Below are 22481 nucleotides of genomic sequence, written 5' to 3'. Positions count from 1 at the left end.
GTGAGGGGATCCTGTGTGTGTGAGGGGATCCTGTGTGTGTGAGGGGCGATCCTGTGTGAGGAGGGGGGATCCTGTGTGAGGAGGGGGAACCCTGTTTGTGTGAGGGGATTCTGCATGAGGGGATCTGTGTGTGAGGGGCGAGCCTGTGTGTGTGAGGGGATCCTGTGTGTGTGAGATCTGTGTGTGTGAGGGGTGATCCTGTGTGAGGGGGGGATCCCTGTGTGTGAAGGGATCCTGTGTTTGTGAGGAGGAATCCTCTGTGTGAGGGGATCCTATGTCTGTGAGGGGGGATCCTGTGTGGGGGCTGCTGTGGGAGTGAAGGGGTGCTGTGTAGGGTTGGGGTGCCCTGTGGGGGGGTTTGGGGTGCCCTGTGTGTGTAGGGTGGCAGTGTTGTGTGTGTTTGGGGTGCTCTGTGTGGGGGGTTGGGGTGCTGTGTTTGTGTGCACGGCGTTGGGGTGCTCTGGGTGCGTGTGGGTGCTGTGTGTGGGGTTGGGGTGCTGTGTTCCCAGGGTCCCTCCTGTCCCTGGTGCCTCGCCGCGGTGCTGAGGCTGCCCGGAGCAGAGGATCTCCTCCAGCCTCCCCATCCCGGAGCTCCTCGGGGCCCCGCTGTGATGCTCGCAGGTCCCGGGGGGCCTGCCCGGAGCTCGGCACCTGCCCTCCCCGGCTGTGTGTGGGGCTGGCTGGGCCCTGTGTGTGTGCGCGGGGGGGTTCGCCCGGTGACAATGGGCTTGTTCTGTGTACAGGAAATAGAACGAGGAGGAAGAGACCAGTTCCTGTGGGAAGACATCAAGTATAGCAAATCAAAGCAGAGGGCATTTTTTTCGGCGTCCTGACACTGTGTCGGGCCTAGCCGGCGGTGGGTTGAGGAGCCGGGGTCTGTTTTCTTTGTGTAATTCTGGATTTTTGGTACTGTCGAGGATCGCAGCCAAAATACGTCAAATAATTTACTAGTGCATCCGCTTTCTTGACCTGACCACTGCAGTGATTTGATTGTGATGCTCTCACTGCATTTAAAATTCATTCTAGTGATAACATCCAGGGTTGTTTCTTGCGTTTTTTTTTTGTTGTTTGTTTGTTTTGTTTTTTAAGAGTTATGATATTCTTATTTAAAAAAGGAGTTAAATCTCAACTTTTGACCTTGGTGTGTGCTGGATGTGGAGAAGGGATTTCTATTCTGAATAGTTCGGGAAATCTTTCCTATTACTTTTAAAACTTTGGGAGCCAAACTTGTACTGCCACATGTTGAGACTTTGACAGCCCCCACTCCTGTCTTTTGTCACTTCTGTCTCAAGAACCAGTAGATGTATGGGGCTTTTGCTCCAGGCTAGGAAGAGGATTAACTCTTCTTCAGGTCAGGTTCATTAGGGAAATGAAGCTGGGATTTAAGTTTTTCTTCACTGCTTGTTAGACGGATCCCAAGAGCAGCAGCTCTTTGTTGCAAATCAGGTTGTAGCAGAGCAAGGATGTGAGGCTGACATCTCAAAACACTGTAATTTTGTCGTGTCTGTATTCACTGATGTGTCCTCCTATTTTTGAGGTTTCTGTCACTTCCCATTTAGCCTTGTGATCAGTATTATCTGGGGGCTGCAGGAAGATCAAAATCCAGTTTCGTCCTAAGGAATCCTGCCCTGTAACTTGTGCGCTCTTGTCTGCGTACGTGTTTAATTACTTACACTTCTAGCAACACTCTTGCATTTGCTTATTTTTAATTATGGCAATACAGCTCTGCATAAAATTGGCTAGTGCTTTAGTGCTTTTAGGAAAAGTGGGCATGTTAAGTTGTCGGCTAAGGAAACCGATAGCTCTATAAAGGAATAGTGCAGAACTGTGTCCAGTAATTTGTGCTGCTGTACAGTTTGGAAGTTGGCAGGTTTCATCCTGTCCATTTTCTGGACCTGGTCCTTTTTGTGTGTTGCAAAGGCTGCTTTCTCAGAACGAGTGCTTTTTGTGTTCCTCGGTGTCGTGTGTGGCTGCTGTGAAGATTACATGTTTTCAGAGATGTCAGATTGGGTATTTGACATCCAGAAAAATCCTTTCACGTACCTACCTTTGGACAGGTGTAAATTGAGAGTGAGGAAATGGGTTCTTGGCCTCAGCAGTGCTTCCCTTTTGTCCAGAAGTCTGAGGCTTGATTGCCCCTTTTAGTGCAAAGCTATCAACATTCATCATCAAATCACTGCAGCTTCATAATAAAGCTGTTGCTTTCCTGTTCTGAATTGTCTCTGATGTGTTAGAAATACCTCATAAAAGTGTACTTTCACGCTATGGTTGCTGGACATCAGCACTACAAACATTTACACGAAATAGGCCTTTCTTCAGTGACTGACGTCTGCTAGCGATGTTATTTTGAAGAGGTGAGAACTAATTCTGATTTTGCTATTGTTTTCTATATAAAATTCTGAGATGTTAAGGTGGGTTTATATTTTTAAGTTAATTACTAAGTGAAATTGATTGCAAGTATTTCCTTATACTAAGATATTGTAAGAAGGAGGTACCTGTACTTTTCCCCCGTGCCTCTCACAATTTTAAATAGATAAATTGTCTTCTGGCACTACTCTTGTGTGTTACTTCTTGCAACAGCCTCTTTGGTTTCTTTTTTTTTTATTTTTTTTCCCAGAAATGCCCACACCTATAACCATCCATGCTTATACTTAACCCCTTTTTAAATCTCTTACCAGGATCTCAGATACAGATGTGTTATCCCTGACAAGAGGAACTACTGAGAATTTTAGCAGTGAAACTGAGTGCTGTCACCCTGGAAAAACTAATTTTAACATGAAATGCGGGATAAATGCCAGATGGAAATGCTCTCTCAAAGGATATGCGCTCCTTTTTCAAGAGAAGGTGTTTGAATAGAATGCCTGTCAGTAGTGAATAGAGACTTTTTCTTTGCCAAGTACCTGCAATAATAGAAGGAAGTTAGGAGAGCCGCGTATGGTGCTGCTATTACTCAAATGTGTAAAAGCCACAGAGAAATGCGCCTGCTGCATCATAGGGTTGCTCATGGTTTTCTATGTTAAATGAGAGCTGAAATGAGTTTCTTGCAAGTGGAATGGATTGGGAGAGGAAGGAGGTCATGGAACACCTGCCCTCTGCCTCCTCTCTGGGTTCCAGCAAGGAGACGGGGCTGGGTAGTGACAAAAGTTCCTGCTGCAACACGGGAGGGGGGAATAATGCGGGAAGAGTTATTTGCCCGGTACCGATGTGGATGTGTGTGGATAAAGGTTTGTAAATGGCAAGGATTTGATTATCAGACACCCATTGTTGGAAATATTACAACAGATGAATCTTATAGAGATTGCAAACCTTGTTGTTCCTTGATTTCCAGCGCCTTGTGGTGACGTTTTTGCAGTAGGTGCCACTTAGCACAGCAGCACGTGTATCTTGTTTGTCTTCGGTCAGTAGGTGTTCAGTGTTCTTCAAGGCCTGATGTAACACCCCGTCCCTTTTCACTGTTGCCCAGTCTGGCAATAGAGATTGCTTTGTGTTTTTTGTTTTGCCCTTTGAATGCACAAAAGATTTTCACAGCTTCTTTCGTATATGCAGAGAGGAGGAGAATGAGAATTCTCCCAAACCAAATACATTTTTAATTTGTCCTTTCCCAGAGTGTTGCCTAAGAGCAATACGGGTTGCAGCGCGTGCAACAGGGTAATGATCGGGGGAGAGATGGGGAGGCTCGGCTGAGAGAAAAGGGAGCTGCTGTGTTGAGTCACTAATTTCAGAACCGACTGAACTCCCTCTTAAACGTTTTAACCAGGGGAATGATTCTTGTGTTAGCCATTGATTGCTTGATGACTGAAATGGTGATATATTTGGAAACTTCTCTACGTAATGCAAAGGGTGTGGGAAATTAAATGTAATGATGTGTCAGAGTAATCCATAACGCTCCCAGGTCCTGGGCTAAGTGTAGATGTACAATGCCATCTTTGTTCCTGGGAGAACTCCTATCGGTTGTTGCTAAATGTCTTTCTAGGTTCAGAGGTCTGAGAATTCGCTTTCCTTGCATTTAATGCACTACTGCCGTGAATTAAAATGCGATCTCCTCCAGAAGTCAGGGGGTTTGCGCTTCGAAGTCTTCGCTGGCTGGCTCAGAGGTGTATGTGGGAGGGCAGGGAGTAAGGGGAGCTGCAGCTTGTTGGCAGAAGTTGACAAGCACTAGTAAGATCGTTTTGTGCAGTTTTTTTACTTGCCTCGCTCTGTTTAGGCTGAGAGGCCCTAACCATCTAATGAAGGTGTTTTGAGGCTGGGAAGCAGCTTACATCAGAAACAAACCAAACTGTTCCCCTGAATTTTCCAAGTGTTGCACTTTCTAGGAGAACTGCAGAGCACCCAGATGAAGTTCTGTTGGGCGTACTGTCTAAAATCTTTCCTGAGAGCTTGGCATCCAACCTCAGAGGCTGGCCTGCAGCCTTACCTTTTTCAGGGACTGGCCACATCCCATTGTAACGCTTGTCAGAAGCTTCCTGAGGACAAGGATGTCCCTATAAGGCATCAGAGAAGTGACTTACCTGCAGTAAATTTGAGGATGTCGGATTTATGGTTAGTGCGTTTGTCTTTCGCTACCAGGCTCACTTCACTTGTTTGTTCTCCTCCCTCCAGCTCTTGATAGCTCAGACAGCATGTCGTGTGGGCAGGGACTGTCTGCAGCGCTGGACTGAAAGACAAACAAAGCAAAGAGCGTGAGATTAGCCGCAGTTTACAGTTACTCGAATGTCCGTGTATGTACAGTGAGTGATTAGCGAAGGGAAGAATCTTGCTACATCAGTGCAAAGGCTCCATTGGGTAATCTAGTAATCGTTCTTCAAGAAACATCTGAAAGTGGAGAGCATAAAGCGATGTTTTCCTGGTGCTGGGACTCACTCTGTTTTAGTTCAGATTTATGTTGGTTCTGCCGTTAGCCTTTCTGGAGTATTGTGGCTGAGGAAGTTACTGGTTCCTTGCTTTTCCCCAGTGATTTCCAAACTCAGCCAGGACGCAGGAGATCAGTTCCATCCCCGAGGGTTTTGGAGCTTGCATCCCTCACCTTGTGAGCGAGTGCTCATCACCAAACTGTGGTATTCAGAGGCCGGGCTTCGTGTGTCCTTCCACATCTGTTCCACTTCACAGGGAGTGCTGTGAACGTGTGCTGGGCCGGGAAGCAGGCATCGGACTTAATGGTTAAAATACTGATTTGGGATTGCTGGGGACCCGGGCTCCCCTTCCTGCCTTGATAAAATTGTAGCTTGAAAAGGGGAAGGGGCTGTGTTCTGGGGGGTAGCTAGGCTGCTTCTCTCGAGATGAAGCTTTGGGTTCCCACTAGTAAAAGGCAAAGCGTATATGACTTCCTGACTCACAGGTAAGCCAGCTGGTAGGTGTGTTAGGGGCCCACCGCAGTCACTGCTTCTCTTCTGGTTTTGTTTTTGTCAGGCTAGATGAAGCCTGGGAGCTTCTCTTTCTTTGAGTGAAGGATGTGATCCAAAGTATTTGGATCACCATTTTTGTGAACTTTGGGATTTTGGTATGCGTTAAGCAACCTGATGCTGTTGGAATTTGAGGGATTGTGGGAGGGATACTAGATAGGACACATTAATTGGGGATATTAATTTTGACAAAGCACATCTAATCTCAGAAGAATGCCACAGTTTTAAATGCTAGATTTAGGTTCTGAAATCCGTCATTAATCGTTTGTCACTGAAATGCAGTGCCAAAAAATTGTATTTTGAACTGTGTTTTTTAAAAATACACTGGTGTAGACTTCCTGAAATTTGGAAGAAGAGCAGAACGAATTCTGTTCAGATACTTTATTTCATTGTTTAGTGATGTGATGTATCATCATCTTCCGCATAAGTGCCACCTTTGTTATCATCTTTATTGCCCTTTGGCATTTTATGATGATGATAAACATTATAATATACTCCAAAGCAAATAATTGACACAAGCCATTTAGTCAGACAGTCTGATTTAATTCTGGTGACATCTGAGTAAAGTTTCCAGGAAGAACCAAGACTGAAATTGGTTAAAAGAGAAATTGTTGTGCACATTTTCTTTTTGCAGCTACATTGCTTTAGTGTAACTGATGAGGATTAAAATTGGGAATGATTCAGTCAATTATATGGGCTGAGCGAAGCAGAGTGAAACACAAGTTAGTACGCTAGCTGAACTGGATCAAGGCAATCAAACTGACTTTGAAAGGTGATGATTTAATAAGATTAATGGGGCATATGTGTCATTACAGCCCTTCTTGATCCCCTTTCTCCCTCTCTGATTCTTCCGAGGATGCTAACATTGGAGATCTTTTCTCCTGACCCTTTCACAAGTGGTGTCTGTGCTTGAAATGCTTCGATCTGCCACGTCTCCTCTCTACAGCAACGCCGCTCTCGTGACACAGCAAGTGTCTTTCTGTCCACCAGAAGCACCACGAGTGAGATTATCCTGGAACTGATTAATTGTGTAGCTCTTGTGCTGTCATCTTCATTATCAGATTCTGTTGAGGGTTTTTTTCCAGGGCTAGTTCTGATCCTCAGGTCCTAACTTCACTTGGATAGCCTCCGTGCCTGTATGTGACATTAAATGGTGTGGAACACACAGGAGTGAGAAAGTAAGGGTGGTCTGCTGCCTTTTTGGAAGGCTATTCAGGAACTGATAACTTACATGTTAGAACAGAACGTTTTTTAATAACCCACCACAACAAGGATGCTAAAGTAATACGTGTATTAAATGAGGCTATCCTTGTACTGTGCTTGTGGAAACAGGGATTAAGGATGGAGTGACTTATTTTTTCAGGATGTCAGAACAGAGATTCCTTAAAATCATCATAGCTGGCCTCCTCCAGCAGAGAACACACTAGGAAAATGATTCGCTATTGCACAGCCTTGTGCTCAACATGCCTCCTTTGTTCCTGAAGTTGCCCACGTAGAAGCTGGTGAGAGAGAATCATATCTTACAGTTTATATGTTAGCATTTTTCCCTAACCAGTGGAATCTGAAGGAAAATGATGGTGTTGGACTCACTTTTTCTCTCCTTCTGCCTTCTGCAAATACTATTTTCTTTTGTTTCTCTGCCTGCTTTGTATGTTCTTCCTTTCCTTTCCATAGCTTCCTTTCCTTTTCCATACCCAAGAAGGTATTTCGTTGTGCAGCATGGCTCCGGAGCTGAACTGTGGAATGACTCCTTTCCATTTTTACGCTGTAGCTGCCTTTCTGCAGAGGTGGCGTGGGGGAAGCGGGAGGGACCCACAGGGTTCCACCCTCTGTTCACACAGAGTCCCTGACTTCAGGCATGAGCTGGCACGCTGATCTGAAGGAATAGGCTTGAATATAGGTTGGTCTTAAGTTCAGCTGCTCAAAGAAGAAACTGGGCTGTGCACTGGGAGCCACTGGTTTTTCCAGCCCCCAAGTTCTCTACTGTTACCCGTTAGTTCTACCCTGTCAGGCCTTTTCTGCTTGCAGCTTTTTGTCTTGAAAGCCCAGATTTACTCCTTCACTGCTATGGACTCTGCTGTGCTGGGACAAAGGTATCTTTAAAAATCTTTTTGTTATCTGATAAGTAGTCATAAGATGACTTCTAGTAAGCTCGTACTGATTTTTCCTAACTCCATACATAATTTTAAATAGCTTTAAAAAATAGGCAGAAGTTCCCAAAGATGGTTGCTAACGTTCCACTGAATCCCAAAGTTTGGCAACTCCTGGCATGTGCCATTTTCCCATATCAATATATTCCCAAATATTGCCACTAATAGCAGCTTCAAGCTAGAAGAGCAGGAGCACTGCACAAATGGATTCAGTGGATGCAGTGCAGCCTCATTTCGGATGGTACCAGAAAACGGAGTGGTCTCACCCCATGCGTTTGCTGCGCCTGTCTGCATGGTGGCAGTGCACAGGTACTGTTGCAGGGGGTTTTTCATGCAGCTCCAGCTAGCAGCAGGTGGCTTTGCTTGGTTTAAATCTCTTCGGTAACTCCTAGGGTTGTTAGAAATTCAAAGTGAATTCTGAATTGTGATTGGAATGAGCTGGTAGGACTTCCTACCCGTAAAAACTTTGCCAGCTGGTGGTGCAGATATGGTGGACGTAGGAGACCAAAGCTCGGTGGTAGTGGTTATACAAAGGGCCATTTTTACTAGTCTTGTTTTCCTGCTTGCAGGGCTACAGTGGCAGTTTATCTCAGCAGCATCTGTGTCAGACCCATTTGGCGAGATAAAATAGGTGTAACGTGACTTCAGCCTCGTTAGTCATTGGGAAGTCCATTCTGCAGGTGACTGTTAGCTAAAGGTGAGGTTGGCGAAACAGCAGGAGGCAAACAGAGCTGGGTTGGATGGATTTCTGAGGCCAGTACTGCCAGCTGGTGAGGTGAGTGTGCCTTGCTTTCGAGGCTTAAAGGCACGAGGTCGTTCTGGTCCGTTTTGGACGTTCAGATTGGTGGGTGGATGCTGGAGGGAAGATTGTCTGCTCTGTGAACCCTTTTCTTGAGATGGCTGATCCTATGCCTTCACTTGAATTGCTGCTCTGAGAAGTTAATCACAAAGGGCTAAAAGCTCTCGTGGGGAATATTACGAGCTCTGTACGGTTTTGAAGATGAAGAGTAGAATCTAATTAAGCTTTTTGGTTGAACATAGTTTAAAGAGCTTTATTTTTTCATGAAAAAGGAAACTTTAAAGCTAAATAGGGAAGAGCTTTTTTAAAAAAATGCTATGAACTTGCCTACTTTTTAGGCAGATGCAGCTGTAAGCAGTTACAGATGGTACAGAACAGAAGGAACCTCTTTATCATACTTAAGTGCCTTACAAGACCCCCAGTGTTAGTTTTCCAACTAGTTTTCTTTCTCTTTATTTTTTTTATCTTTTTGCAGATGGAGCATGGAAAAAAAAAGCTACCTTAAAGCTAAATCAAAAGATGAAAAGTCTGCCATAAAACAGAAATACTTCTCTGCAGGGTGCTTCACTGCAAGAAGTTTCATAAGAATCCCAAAGCACCATCTCTAAAGAGTGCTCCTACTTGTTGTAAGCAAAGTTTTTTTAGATATTGAGCTAGAATTTGTCGAAAGCCATCTCCGTCTGCTCTCCTGCTGCCTGTTTCTTGCACGTGCGACTGAAACCTGGCTGGCAGTGTGTTAGCGCACCGTGCTGCTCTGGCATTCGGGCTGTAGGGCAGGGATCGGGCCTGGCCCAGTCCTACCCCCAGACAACTCCTCTCCTGCACGCAGTGCACGTGTCTGTAAACTCTCTGGTTTTTAAGTCGGCCTCTCTCCTCATTGGAAGCAGCAGGACCAGGGTGCCTGTTCTGGTGGGCTGGTGCTTTGCTTTCCCATGGCAGCCGAAGCCCCCCTCTTTGCCAGTTGCGGGTGGTCTCGTTGGCTGCAGTCTCCCCAGTCTCCCTGTCTGAGATCGGTTTGTCGTGGTGCAGGCCAGGTACCAGGAAAGCTGCCTGACCTCATCTAGGCACGCTGGGGCTATGCCGTGGCTTTGACTCGTACAGGAACATACTGTCAGCATTGTCACTGAAGGTTCATGGCTTGGTGTTGATGGTGTCAAGTTGTTCTTTTATGGATTTCTTCATGAAAATAGTGTTTAATTCTACCCGTGCAAGTCATTATAATGTATATACCATAATCCTATACAGCGTGGGTAAGTGAGCTCACCAGCAGCACACAGAGCTGCTCATGCTGTATGACAAGGTCGTATTGATCGATTTGACTTTGATTTTGGCTTGTTGATTCTAAGACCTAATTGTTAAACACTTTGATTGAATGGTTGGCTGGCTTTACTATTCCTTAGTACTCCTTAGTACCCTGTAGATTTTATTTGATTTTGGTTACTGTTTGTCTCCAATACTGTTTCAGTTTTCCTAGGCAACAGCAGACTACTGGTGTTCCTTTCTGTTCTGCTGCGTAATCTGAGTAGTGTTGAACCTGAAGACTCTTGCTCATTCATCTAGCAATAAAACAGGCTGGTGCTAGGGACTGTGGGGCTGTTCTGGTGTCTAGGTGGGAGTAGCACAGCAGTTTGTCTTGGCTTTATGCTCCAATGTGCAGTTCTGCAACCAGCAGGGATACAAACATGAAGAAAAATCAGAATCCTTTAGGCTGTTTTAGTACCCTACGTCTCCTTCCCTTTGTTTCTCCATGCCTCTGGGAAATTAGTTCCTCCCAGTGGTGCTGCAGATGTATGTCACACGTTTCTGTAGCAGTCGTTACCAAAATATCAGTGTTTCATGGATAAAGCAGATGTAAGGTTCTAGTACAAATACTCCTGTGTTTTCTCAGTCTCTGGACCACTGTGAAGCATTGGTTGTTGCACTTCCTTTACATGCGGACAGTGACTTACATAGAGGTGGGATCTGCAGCGTGCTCTGTTGTCAGAGTTCATCTCTGTTTGATCAGCTCTATCATTTCCAGAAAGAAGCGTTATGAACATGCATAAGCACCCATTTTATTGGGCTTTGGCTCCAAGGAGTGTTAAACTAACAAGGCAAGCGGCCGAGAATCTGCACTGCTGCACCTGGCTGTGTTGGCAGTTACAGAGTCCACAGCTGGGTACAGATTTTCAGTGGCCTGGGGCTGCTGGCTATCGTGGATTGAAGCAGGACCTCGGGATGCCCATGCAAGACGAGGAGCAGCGGTAGAATGGGAGCCCAGCGACAGAGGGTGGAGCTCATAAGGGAAGTTGGTTTTATAGAAACAGGTACAGGATGTTTTTAGGTAGGAACTTTGAGAGTGAATTAGGCCGTTCAAGATGGACTCCCCTGTATAATGTGTGCCTTGAGCAAAGCTGTACAGGTAGAAGAGGACCAGCTTAATCTTTTGTCTCCTGATGAGATCAGATATATCGTTCAGTAGTGGTATTCCTTTGTACGTGTGTGATGAAACCTGCATTTTTTCTGTGTCCTTGTCTGTTGCTTCAGATGGGGATACTCCCTTCCTTAGGTCTGGCCTTTGCTTTGGTCTGTTGCCTGGCTCTCTGGGTCCCATAAGAAATCAGATGAAAGGTTTGTTAGAGGTTTATTGTCTTAAATACTTAAATATTATTTTTGTTCAGTGTCTTTTTCCCTGTCCAAGCACAGCTGCCAAAACGAGTATATATTTGTCTTAAAATTATTTTCAGTAAGATGTTCAAGGTGAAGCCATTTATTTGGTCCTCAGAGGCAGGACGGGCTGTCCCGTGTAGTGCTGGGTGATTTGTGCTTTGCAGCCAAGTGGTGCCTGGTTAGCTCTTGCTGTACCCAACCGAGACTCGCTCCGATCCATGTAATTAAGCCACGGGGCAGGTGCCTGACCGCTGTGGCCACGTTAAATCTGCATGGTGTGGATGGGCTCAGCACAGAGGTTCTGGTGTGGAGCTCTGGTCTTCACCCTGGGATTTCTTTTGCAGGCTAGCAGAGGTCCAGGAATTTCCTTGAATATCCTGAGTCCTCTCTTTTGGACACATAATTAACCTGTTTTCTTTTGTCATTGCCCTTTAACTGCTTGCTGGCACCGTGACAGCCGCGGCCGTGTTGATAAATACGACTGGGATGATGCACAGTGCGTCAGCTGCATGGTCGGTGAACTTAGCCTTGGATCTTCAGAGGAAGTTGGGTGTTTGGGTCCTAACGGCGTGAGAGGAACAAGAGGAGGAAGGTGAAATGGAGTTACCGGTTGTATAGGATATTTATCCTGAACAGCCTCCTTCGGAAGAATGCCATTTCTGTACTTGGGTGACTGACAGCCTCCGAGACGAGGCTGAATTGCATTACTAGAAGACAGGCTGTGCTTTCTAATGTGGAAGACTCAATTTTCTGGAACCTTGTTCCAATAACTTATTGCTTCAATTTTGGAAAACACTAACACTGTTTCTTTTCATCATGGTAAAGCGTGAACATTTGTTATCCCTTGTTACTAATAGTAGCCATGAATTTGCTATTTATAGTTGAACTGTTGCGGGGCTGATTTTTTTATTTGTAATGGAAGCTTTCTGTGATATTAGGAGACTTGCTGTTGAATATCCTGTATCCTGGTAATGCAAAGGAAATGGATAGCTTTGGATGAAGAGGGTTACAAAAGTCCATGGCAATTTATTAATAGGCTCTAGATGAAGAATGTGGAAAGGCTGCAGTGCCACAGTCTTTCAAAATTTAGACCTGCTTGTTGAAGTGAGATAATGGAATCTTCTGACCCCTCTGGACATCAAATAAATTTTCCAGTCATCTGAAGGGATCCAACATCATCTCCTTTTCTCTGCCTTACTAATTCTTTTACTGGCAATTTGTGCAAGAGAAATAAATAAAGGAAGTAATTTAAAAATAGTTGTGGGGAACTACCTGAACTTACGATTCTTAGGAATGCCTTGTCATGGGAGTGGATGTCCCATAATTTTTCCGTGCAAGCTATTCAACACTGTAAAATCAAAGAAGTATTTAGGTTTTCTTAATGTGGACACCTGAGGACAGTGACTCTGCAAGATGCCCAGCTAATAGAAAGCCATGGGGCTCTCTCTTTTTTTTTTTTTTTTTTTTTTTTTTTCAACAAAGGTTGCTTTGAGCAGTAGATGTTTTATAACTAAAAGTCTTGGGTCTTAATATGTTGACATATTTTTAGAAATCAGTGCTAAATGGACTTTTTCTTGATGACATGAGAAACTCTTGAGTTAAGTGTTTAGCACATTGCTAACAGAACATTTTTATTAGTCGTGGGATACTAAATATAAAGCCCTTCTCCACCCATTTCTGATACAAGGCAAGTAGGGACCATAAGGCCAAGTAGTAATACAAGGTCTGCATAGCTTTGTAATACCATTTGCAATTTTCGTAACTGAGCTCCTCTTTTCAGATCTTTTTGCTGTGGTATAAAGACTCCAGAGGCGTATCCAGAACTTGCTTGTCACTTAGCAGTTAGGGCAGTGACCAGCCTTTGTCGGACTGGGGCCCTCTCTCCCCAGGAGGACAGGTCCTAGGAAGGTGAAGGCGTGTGGGTAAGGTTCAAGAAGCGTGCTATTTCTGCTGGCATGTGGTTAGCTGCGGTTCCCAGTTCTTCTTAGGGTGTAGCTCCATTTTATATCAGCTACAAAACCTTGCTACCTATGCCTGCTGTGCCCTACCCACAGGGGAGTTGCAAGAACTCTAAATTTCTCCAAGAAACCCTTTACGTAATGGTTTTGGTTGGATTTAAGGTCTGTGTTGTTTTTGTGATACTAAGAGGTGGGAAGTCTGATCTGAGCAGTTTAATGGCAAGGTAATCAGTCAGTTACCTGCTCTGCTTATTGACCAAGCCATTGCGTTCTGCACCATGTGTAATTGTCACCTTCAGGCCTGTTCATTGCTATAGGTAAAACTGTCCTAGAGGTTTTGTAGAGGAATTGTTTCACTCAACACAGTAGTCTAGGCCTAGAAATGGTAGAGATGCTTATTTTTTTCTTTGTCCTTTTGCTAATAATTTCTCAGGTGGTGCATTTCTAGCCAGTGCCTTCTGTTTGAACTTTCAGGGAAATCATCATTCTGTGCATTCATTCCCCTATTATCATGGCAAATAATTCATGCTGCTAATTATGACACTGTTAGAATGGCACAGAAAAATGGGCAGGGAAAGAATACAGCCTAATTATGCTCACAATTTATCTGTCTTATAAATTTCTAGAATTCATGCCAAGGTAGCTCACAGCTCACAAATTCAAATACAACCTTCTGACATGTGATACCTGCGTACTGAAGGTAGAAGAGAAGAGTCCCGGGTTTTGAAGTGTCCCCGTTTGCCTGGTACACACGGAGAGATGTGGTAAGGAGCAACACCTTGCATGTTGTGCCCTGAACTAGGTTCACGTTCCAGCAGGGGGAAACAAGTCCAGAGAGACCCTTCTGGTTAGTGCTGAGGGCCTGAAACTGGGAAGGCCGTGAGTTCCCTAAATAGCTGCCCGCCAGCAGTTTAATGCTGGGCAGAGTTTATCATGCAGGGCTCAAAAACCACAAGGAACTGTTTCTGCAGTTGTGAGCTGAATGGGAAGCCATTGCAGTGTCTGGAAGTAGATAATAAATCCTATCTTTGTGTTGGTTGGAGTTCAGAGAGCTGAGGAGGCCTAATTAAGGTATCTGGGAAATAGCAACAATGAGGAAAACCGGTGGTGTCTTCACTGTCCACACCTAATACTGGAGACTCCAAAACTGATGGTAGCTCTGTGCCGTGTTGGGACTGCAAAGCAGATATGCTACTTCAGCCTCTTTTCTCTTCCTCCTATTACGATGTGGATTCAGTTCCATCTTGTCTGAATAACGATAGATAATTTGTGTCCTCTTTCCCATCTTCATATAACATTATTTGTAATTCTTTTTTAATATGAAAATTTGAAGATCATCAGCATTGCTAATGCCCCAGAGTCTAAGACGTCCTCAGTGCAGGAGTTCACACTGCCCAGGATCTGCTACTGGGTAGCGCTGCCCTGTGCAAACTGCCTTGTGCAGGAGAAAATAAGACGCCAGATGTTAAAAGAAGAAGTGCTTTTCTACTCTGTCTTCTTAACAAACGAAACCTGTTTTCCTTTGTCGAGGACCTATGTGATTAGATATTTATCCTCTTTCATTCCCAGGAGAGTGGACGCTGTGGTTCATACTTTTTTAGTCCCTGTTTGTGAAACTCGATTTCATACAGATGATTACATTTCTGGAATCTCTGCAGCTCTCTTCCTAAAAGGAATTGATAAGCAAATAGGCTTTCTAAAACATGAAAGAAGCCTAGAGCAAACGCTTCATCATCACATTCCTGATCATGTCCAGCATTTGCCTTCCGCAGAGTTCCTGGTATTTAGTAATGTCTGTGGTTTCCCATGGGGCTGCTTAGCTGAAGATAGGAATTGAGAGCTGTTCAGAGGGAAAAGAATGGAGAATGACTTCACCATAAGTTAAACTGGGTGAAAACTGTTTTGGATTGTGTATATGTTTTGTACTTCGTGTTCCAAAATCATACTAGTGTCGATCCGTTTGTTTCTTACTTTCACAGTAAGTTATTCATCAAAGAAAGAAAATACCAACTATTATACAAAGTTGATGTAGATTAATTAAATTATTACTCATATCTGCTTCAGAAATTATTCACATCATCTAATTTTAGACTCCAAATTTAGGACTGTATAAATACCTGAACTGAATGCAGAGACCAGAGAATAACACAAAACCCTCGGTGGCAGAATGCCTCTGCACTGACAACTTGGGGAACTTAAATGGTAAATGAAGGGCTGAAGATGCCCTTTGTAGGAGGACTTGAGCAACTGCTGTATCCATTTGCTACAACTCCGTTTGAGTGAACATCTCAAACAAGTTCATAGAGAACATGACAGCTGGGAAGAAAGAAGTCAAGTTTTTCCCTTTGTGTAGTGAGGTGTCAGCAGGTACTAGTTAGTCTGGAGACTTTGCGCTGATTTGCACAAATGCAGTAACTTAAGCATCTCTTGTAGGGTCATAAATGTGAGCTGTTGTCAGAAGAGATAGGCCTTGTACGTGGCCCTGTAAATGTTTAATATTTTTAGAACTAGTTTGAGAATGAAAATATGCTTCCTAAGAGTTGTAGTGCTGTAGTGATTTCTGGAGAGATTAGAGGAAAACAGTAGAACAAACCAGTGTTATGTCCTGGTTAAAGAAAAGTTCAGTTTTTCATCCAGAAATCCCATCTGCCACTTTTTTGTCACTAAATCACATTAAGATGTCTCCCAACTTTATTCCTTTCACAGAAAGATTTTTTTTGTTGCATTTCAGATACCTTGATTTAGATCTCTTTTAAAATACAAGAAACAAAACAGGCAGGAAAAATGTCTCAAGCTTTGTGCTGATGGATTTCAAACTGCTTGAGCCTGTGCTCTGCCTCATGTGAAGTGCCGGAGCACCTCGTGCCTTGGTGGCAGCCTCTGCTGGGCTCCAGGGTGTTAGAGAAGCCTAAAGGGAAAGCCTTTTGCGTGTGTATATGTGCTTCTTTCCAGACATAGTGCCATGGGACTTCAGTTGTGGCACCTGGGGAAGCTTCTCCAGCCCCGCTTTAGTCCACCCCTGGGCTAGCATCGCTTCAGTCTTCATTTGCTGCTCTTGGCAAAAATCTGGCCTGAACGATCTGGGACCTCTGGTGTAAGTCTCAAGTGGTCACTTGGATCTGGGGAGAAATAATGTTTAACAGAGATAAAAGCTAAAGCGCCTTCTGCTTTTCATCCAGAGGCTTTTCTATTTCCATACAGCAGCTCAGCACGAGTGGCAGTTAAATGGTTGTCTAGTACCTATTAGTGCTTGTAGACTGAATCACGCTTCCCATTGTTTTGGTTTGTTTTTTTCTCTGGCTTGGGATGAAGTTGTGCAGAGCTGATTTTTATTTTTTTACCTTCTTGATAATTTAATTTAGCATGAGTTTGTTTTAGCTAGATATTACTTAGAAACTTCTTAAAATTATTTTTGAAGGTCGAGAAGCAGCAGCACATTTCTTCTTCTGCATTCTGCATCTCTGCTGCTGTAAACTTTTGGAATTGATGTGTGTGAATGAAATGTATTTAATTTACTTTTCTGTCTCTGATTGTAGTATTTGATTTATAACTTCAGGCATGGCTGATGAAAGTTAATCACTTACATATTGATGAAGATCGTTTTCCCGTATTTCAAAAATAGCAATTTCTGTTGCTCATGTGTAAACTCCTATAACTTTTGTTGTGCTGAGGTTATCTTCCTCTAGTTCTGAGCTGAGCACTTTTGCCTGGGGGGCGCACTTAAAGTAGAAGAGCGTTCCAGGGGTGAATTGTGTTATTTTTAGGAAGGTTAAATGTCTGGATGTTTACTACAAAGCCTTTCCAGGAAAGCATTTTATTCCTGAGCAAGAAATATCAGCAGAAATATAAATGTAGTACAACAGTGTGTAATCTCTGGCTTCCCAGGGGACCCTGGTGTTTTCAGAACAGACTGTTGCTTAAAGTAACTGAGGATTACTGAAGGGTATTGGGAGGATTTACCTCTGTAGTATTTTTGTAGGTGGCTTTGAGACATGGCAATCCAGACCAGCTATGAAACTGAGCTCAGGTGCCAAGTGAGATGGGAAGGGCTGGGTACAGGGGACATGAGAAATCTGTTTGTAATGTTTCTGAGACTCCAGGTGTCTGTGTTCTGGCTGATAAAGGTAGATTTTGATTGAGATAGATTGAAAAATGTCCTTCATCTGTTTTCTGGATTCAGAACATAGGTACGGTGTAGGACTGGGGAAGGAAGTCACAGAATGACAAGACCACAGAACGGCTCGGGTTGGCAGGACCTTAAAGCCCCCTGCCCTGGGCACAACACCTTCCCCAGCCCAGGCTGCCCAAAGCCCCATTCAGCCTGCCCTAAAAGCTCACCTGTCTCTCCAGTTGCGTGTTAGCAGGTCCACCGGGAGGTTGCTCCTCCCCACAGATAGCAGCCTGCATTGTGATGGCACCAGACTGTTCCTGAGTTATGTAGACACATTGCAGGTATTTTCTTTAACAACTCTTGTTTGTCTCCTTCAAATCTGGTCGCTGTCTTTTTTTCCCTTTTTTACTACATATATTTAAAGAAAATGTAAATTTAAATTACTGCTGAAGGATCAGCATTTAGGTTTCCAGCATGTAAATTTTCCTGGAAAGCTGAGTCCTCTTTTATAGCATCTGCAGCATGTCTTCCAAACCAGCCGTATTTGTTCTACAGAAGCTCCTAGACGCCAGCCATACGTTACGTCCTTCCGAGCCTGCTGGTACATGGACAGCCATACCAAACCCGGTGGTTCTGTATTTTTCCTAATAGTATTGAGCTGTTATTTTCCTAATCTATAATTACCGTAAAAATTAGAAACTGCATTGTTTCAGTAGGCTTTGGGGTTCGTGTAAAAGTGCCAGCTTGCACTCTTCAAAGCAATTCTGTTAAAAATAGGAAAAATAGAAGTTAACCTGACTTGTATTTGTAAATTTGCTTTACCCTTGTAGTTGGGTGTGTCACAATTTTTAATAGCACCTGAAAATCTGATACGTCTGCTCCTAGAACTGCTGGGCTAGCCTTCTGTCTGGTTAGGGTTCCGTTGCTGGAGATTTTATCTGACTCTGCTGTAACATTTAATGAATACACAAGCAAAAAATGTTTTTGGAAGTGGCTCACTGCTCTGATGTGTTCCAGTTTGTCTAGCACACAACACCCATTCAATTAGAATGATTTGAATAAATGAAGTAAAAGGAAAGTTACACTAACAGGCAGATGTGGAGAGAAGTTACCATCTTTGGTCCTTTTGCAGTGTTTCTGGTTTGGGATGACCACTGCAAGTTCAGAGATGACCTCTGAAGAGAAGAGAACTTGCTGCCTGTGTAATGTTACCTGGGCACCTTTGACTAGAAGTTTGCCTTTAAAAAGGCGAGCGTTCCATCCAGTAGCAATGTGAATCTGCTCGTTTGAAGTTTCTAGGAGCTTTTGAGCCAGTTCCCCCTCAGCCTGCAGAAGTATTACAGGCTCACCCTCTGTTGTGACTCTGGATTTGGTGTGGATGGTTCAGTTGTGCTTGTAGAAGACTGGAAGGTAAGGAGATGACGATATCACTGATAAAATCAGGTAAAATTGCAGGTGGGTGTAGTAATGGTCACGTTCAAATTTCACTTGGTCCTGTACATGAAGATCCATCTACTTTGATTTGTCCAAGAAGGTGATGTGATGAAATATTGAAGACAGTTGTTTTATGAAAGTTTGCTGTTGGTAAGCATTGCAGCTTTCAGGGGGCCAGGTTAAAGCTGAGCATGTGAGTTTCCCCTAATAATCTACCCAAACATTATTGCTTCATTAGACCTCTACTAGTTAGAAGAAGTGGGTTCAAAGAGCGGTAGGGCAAGTTCTCCTTCTCCTCCTTGTTTCTCAGGATGGAAAATACGTACTGGGTAATATGGTTGGAACGGGTCCAGGTGATTTTTCCCCCCCTTTTTTTTTGTCCCAGAAAGCACAATGCACAAAACTGGAAAAACTGCCGTCTCTTGTGTTGCCACTAGTGCTCGTGGGACTACGGAGATGTTAATCTGAAAATTAACTAGGATTTGACGGGGTGAGGGGAATTGTGCAACTGGATCAGCACGTTGGTTGGTGTCAGGAAAGAGTGTGAATTCTCCATACCACAATTTGGGGTCATTCTAATCCAGTAGTTGCACATTTAGTGTTCCTTTTTGCATGCGTGCCCACTTGTCCTCTTGCTGTGTATTTTTCTAGGCTAAACAAACTCAGTGCTTATCTCTCCTAATCATCTCAGTAACTCTTTTCTGCACTTGGTCCAGTGGCAGGCTGATAATTCTGCTCTCAGGAAAGCAATACTCACGCTGAAGTACCGGTGGCTGCCTTCCCCTCCCTAGCCCTCTTTCCTTCCTGTGCTGTCTTTATTGTTTGCTCTTATGAAACAGGATTAAAAAGAGAGATGATAATGAGAACACCTCAGGAAAAATGTGAGCACAGAAATGTCTATCCAAAATACTAGCATCAGGTTCCGTGGTGTGGGGAAACAGTAATGCTCTTAAGTTAAAACCGAATTGCCTTCTGTACTGAATCATATGCAGTGCTAACGAGTTAATTGCCTTAGAGTCTGTTCAGATGCACTTAGTGCCTGCCATACCAACAATTCCAGCCCACATTCTGTTTTCTAGCTTTATGCCACACCGAGTCACGGAGCCTTCAGTGCAGGTACCTTGGGGACGTGCTGCACTGATTGCTTGTGTTTCTTTGTGGTGTATCGTTCTGGAGCTTCATGCTCAGAAACGGTCTTCCTGTAATAAATACACGTAGCCCTCTGATTCTCCTGCTTTTGTTTTATTTCCGTACTAAGTAAAATAGTCATTCGTTCTCTTTGTGGCGTGTTGTGTGCTTTTGTGGGTGTGAGAATTTTGTCTCTGGTTAATTGAGAGTCAACGATTTGCATCAGAACAAGAGCAAAGTTCCAGTTTTAGGCTTAATTTCCCCCCTCCACCACCTCAGTTGTAACTGAACTAATCATGGGAATCAGTGTGTTGTGGTGCAGATTTGTGTATGTCTTCGGAGGGAATCCATTCACTAGCAGAAGACTGCTCTTAGACATACCGGTGATGTAGATCTTACTGATATTTCATGCCTGTTTTTTTTGTTTTTGTTTTTGTTTTTTTTTCTTCCATTTAAAGGAATTTATTCTTTGTAGAGAGTTGCCTTACATTTGCTTTTTGAAGTATGTATAGAAATAAGGAGTTATACTTCTGATTTGGTGGGCAGCACAGCATTATTTCTCCACAATGTGGCGGGACCCTGTAACATTACCATTACAGAGCAGGTGTTATTCTCAGCCAATGCTTTTGCTTCAGTGGCTGAATTAAACATACCTTAAATTTTCTGGGTTCAATTGCTGGTCGTTTCTTGACTCACTTAAAGGTCAGTTTTTCCATCTATCACTTTCTTCTTGTATTATCAGGAGCAATGGTGATACTTTCTGCTTATATTGATATGGCTTTTGATCGTACTGGTGTGTTTGGAGGATAGATTGATTCATCTTCAGTGTTTGATATTTGCACGTGTGTGTGTCCCCATGTCTGCCAAAGTCCTCTGATGCTGTTGGAGAGCTTTCAGTCTCTTACAGACCCAGGGAGCTTCTCACTGTTCTTGCGCTGGACAAGCGTGGAGCTGTCTTACTCTCACCTACTTTCCTAAATTTAGAAAAACGTAAAGCGTGAGTGGTGCAGTTTTACAGTACTCAAAGGTAAAGCTAGTGCGGAATGATCAATGATGTGAGCTTATTTTTGATGCACTGGGAACTGTTGATTCTTCGAATGCGTGGGAGGCGAGGTTTGCTATTTATTTATTGTTATAATTTCAGGCAGCCATGGCTTCCCTAATACCTTGTTTAAGCTTGATTTTTTTTTCTTGCAGTAAAGACATACATTAATTATTTTTCGTGCACGACATTTTTACAGTTCATATTATTGTTAGAGGCTGTATGCTAATTCTTTGGCAATAGCTTGAGAAATCAGTGTGAATCTCTTAACTGGGAGACAGACATCAGATATTTGCTCACCACCCTCTTCCCGATCCAGATAGAGCAGTAGTGAAGATTTGGACAAATACTTGCTTTCCAGTAACCAAAACTCCCATTTTCTCAGCTGAGACAGCTTCTAGTTACAGGTTGGCTCCTCTGAGATGCTGGTGGCTGAAAGCACCGACTCCTGCTGCAGCACACGTCGTGTCAGCGGCACTGGGTCATGCCCCAGCCTAGCTGGCAGTGTTGTCACTGCTGCAGCGGCTTCTGCCCTGCTCCGAGCAGGTCTTCCTGCTCTGGTGGAGCAAAACACCCCACTGCTCTGTGTCGTGGCCATCTTGCTGTGCCGCCGAGGACCAGGCTTTGTGAACGGGTGGCAGTTCTTGTAGGAGAGGCCTGGCCTTCGAGCAGCAAGTGGATTTTCCTCTAGACAAAGTCGGAAGCATCCTCGTGTTTTAGGTGATGAGAGTTACTGTTAATGAGCTTCTCCGTTCAGTAGAAAAAGGCTTACAGAGGTCAAAACGTACAACGTGGGAGCCAATGCTGAAGTCTTTAAGGAAGTTTTTATCTTTTCATTAATAGAATAAAATTAAATCTAACACTGCACGGTCTTGTGGCTAATGCAGCGCTGTGCTACCAAGCGACTGAAAACTCCAGCTCGCATATGTGACGAGGATATAAATCAATACCTCTATAGCCCCCAAAGGTCTCAGCTGTCAAAATTCCAGAAGACTTTCCTGCACCAAGGATAACCATTAACATCTCCAGCAGCTCCTCCTGGAAGCTCAGTGTTGCTTGGATCATGGTGAGGCTGTCTAGCATAAAAGCGTAGGCAGTCTGCACAGTGGTTCTCTGTTGATTTAAATTACAGTAACCACACCCTTGATTTGCCTTTTTTTCTGATGTAAAAAAGGCTATTTTTGGAAAATTCATACAGTTGCAAGTGGTAATTTAGATAGAAGAGCTGTTTCAGCAAAGCTTCGGGGTAGGCTAAATATTGGACTGACCTTTGCAGAGTTCACTGCTCTGGTGGAATCTGAAAATTTACATAAAGAAATGTGCTTGTGGCTGTGATGAGAAGGGATTGTGCGTAACAGATCTTGATTTGACCTCTTCCCCCTCCCTCCAGTTCTTCTTTTGATTATTTGTGGAAAATGGAAACAGTTCCACGGGAGGAAAGTCTTCCTATGCTGATTGTGCAACTTCACTTCATTCTTGTGGTCGAGCCATAACCATCTTGCTTTGTCAGATAGATCCTGCAGACATGTATGTGTGTTTTCGTCTTTATATGTTTACTTCTTGTCCTGATACTTGCTGGTTTTCTCCTTCCACTTGTGGTGGTTTTATCGTGCCAGGCAGCTGAACGCCACAACCTCTCTCTCACTCCCCCTCCTCAGATGAGGAGGGGAAGAAGTAAAAGAAAGAACAACTCACGGGGTGAGATAAGGATAATTTAATTAAAGAGAAAAAAAAATTAAGGAAATATTATTATTAATTAATTCAACTAAAGAGAAAAAAGGGAAAGGGGAAGAGTTAGGGGAAAAGGAAAT

General features: G+C 43.8%; 1 protein-coding gene across 3 annotated transcripts in view; it reads left to right on the top strand.

Annotated features, from left to right (window-relative positions):
- Nucleotides 1-4510: 4510 nt before the first annotated feature.
- The window catches only part of SPPL3 (signal peptide peptidase like 3), a 53060-nt gene continuing 35089 nt past the window's right edge, over nucleotides 4511-22481 (top strand). For 2 of the 3 annotated variants that reach the window (XM_035341059.1, XM_035341058.1), the window contains exon 1: nucleotides 4511-4539. In XM_035341059.1, the coding sequence (XP_035196950.1) occupies nucleotides 4526-4539 (14 nt within the window). In that variant the 5' untranslated portion in view covers nucleotides 4511-4525. Of the gene's footprint in view, nucleotides 4540-22079; nucleotides 22198-22481 lie in introns of those variants that run through there. The other variant, XM_035341061.1, reaches the window with a different exon arrangement.

The sequence above is a fragment of the Oxyura jamaicensis genome, chromosome 15, assembly GCF_011077185.1.
Source record: "Oxyura jamaicensis isolate SHBP4307 breed ruddy duck chromosome 15, BPBGC_Ojam_1.0, whole genome shotgun sequence".
Taxonomy (NCBI): domain Eukaryota; kingdom Metazoa; phylum Chordata; class Aves; order Anseriformes; family Anatidae; genus Oxyura; species Oxyura jamaicensis.
The sequence above is the reverse complement of the archived record's forward strand: the minus strand, read 5'-3'. Positions and strand labels throughout refer to the sequence as shown.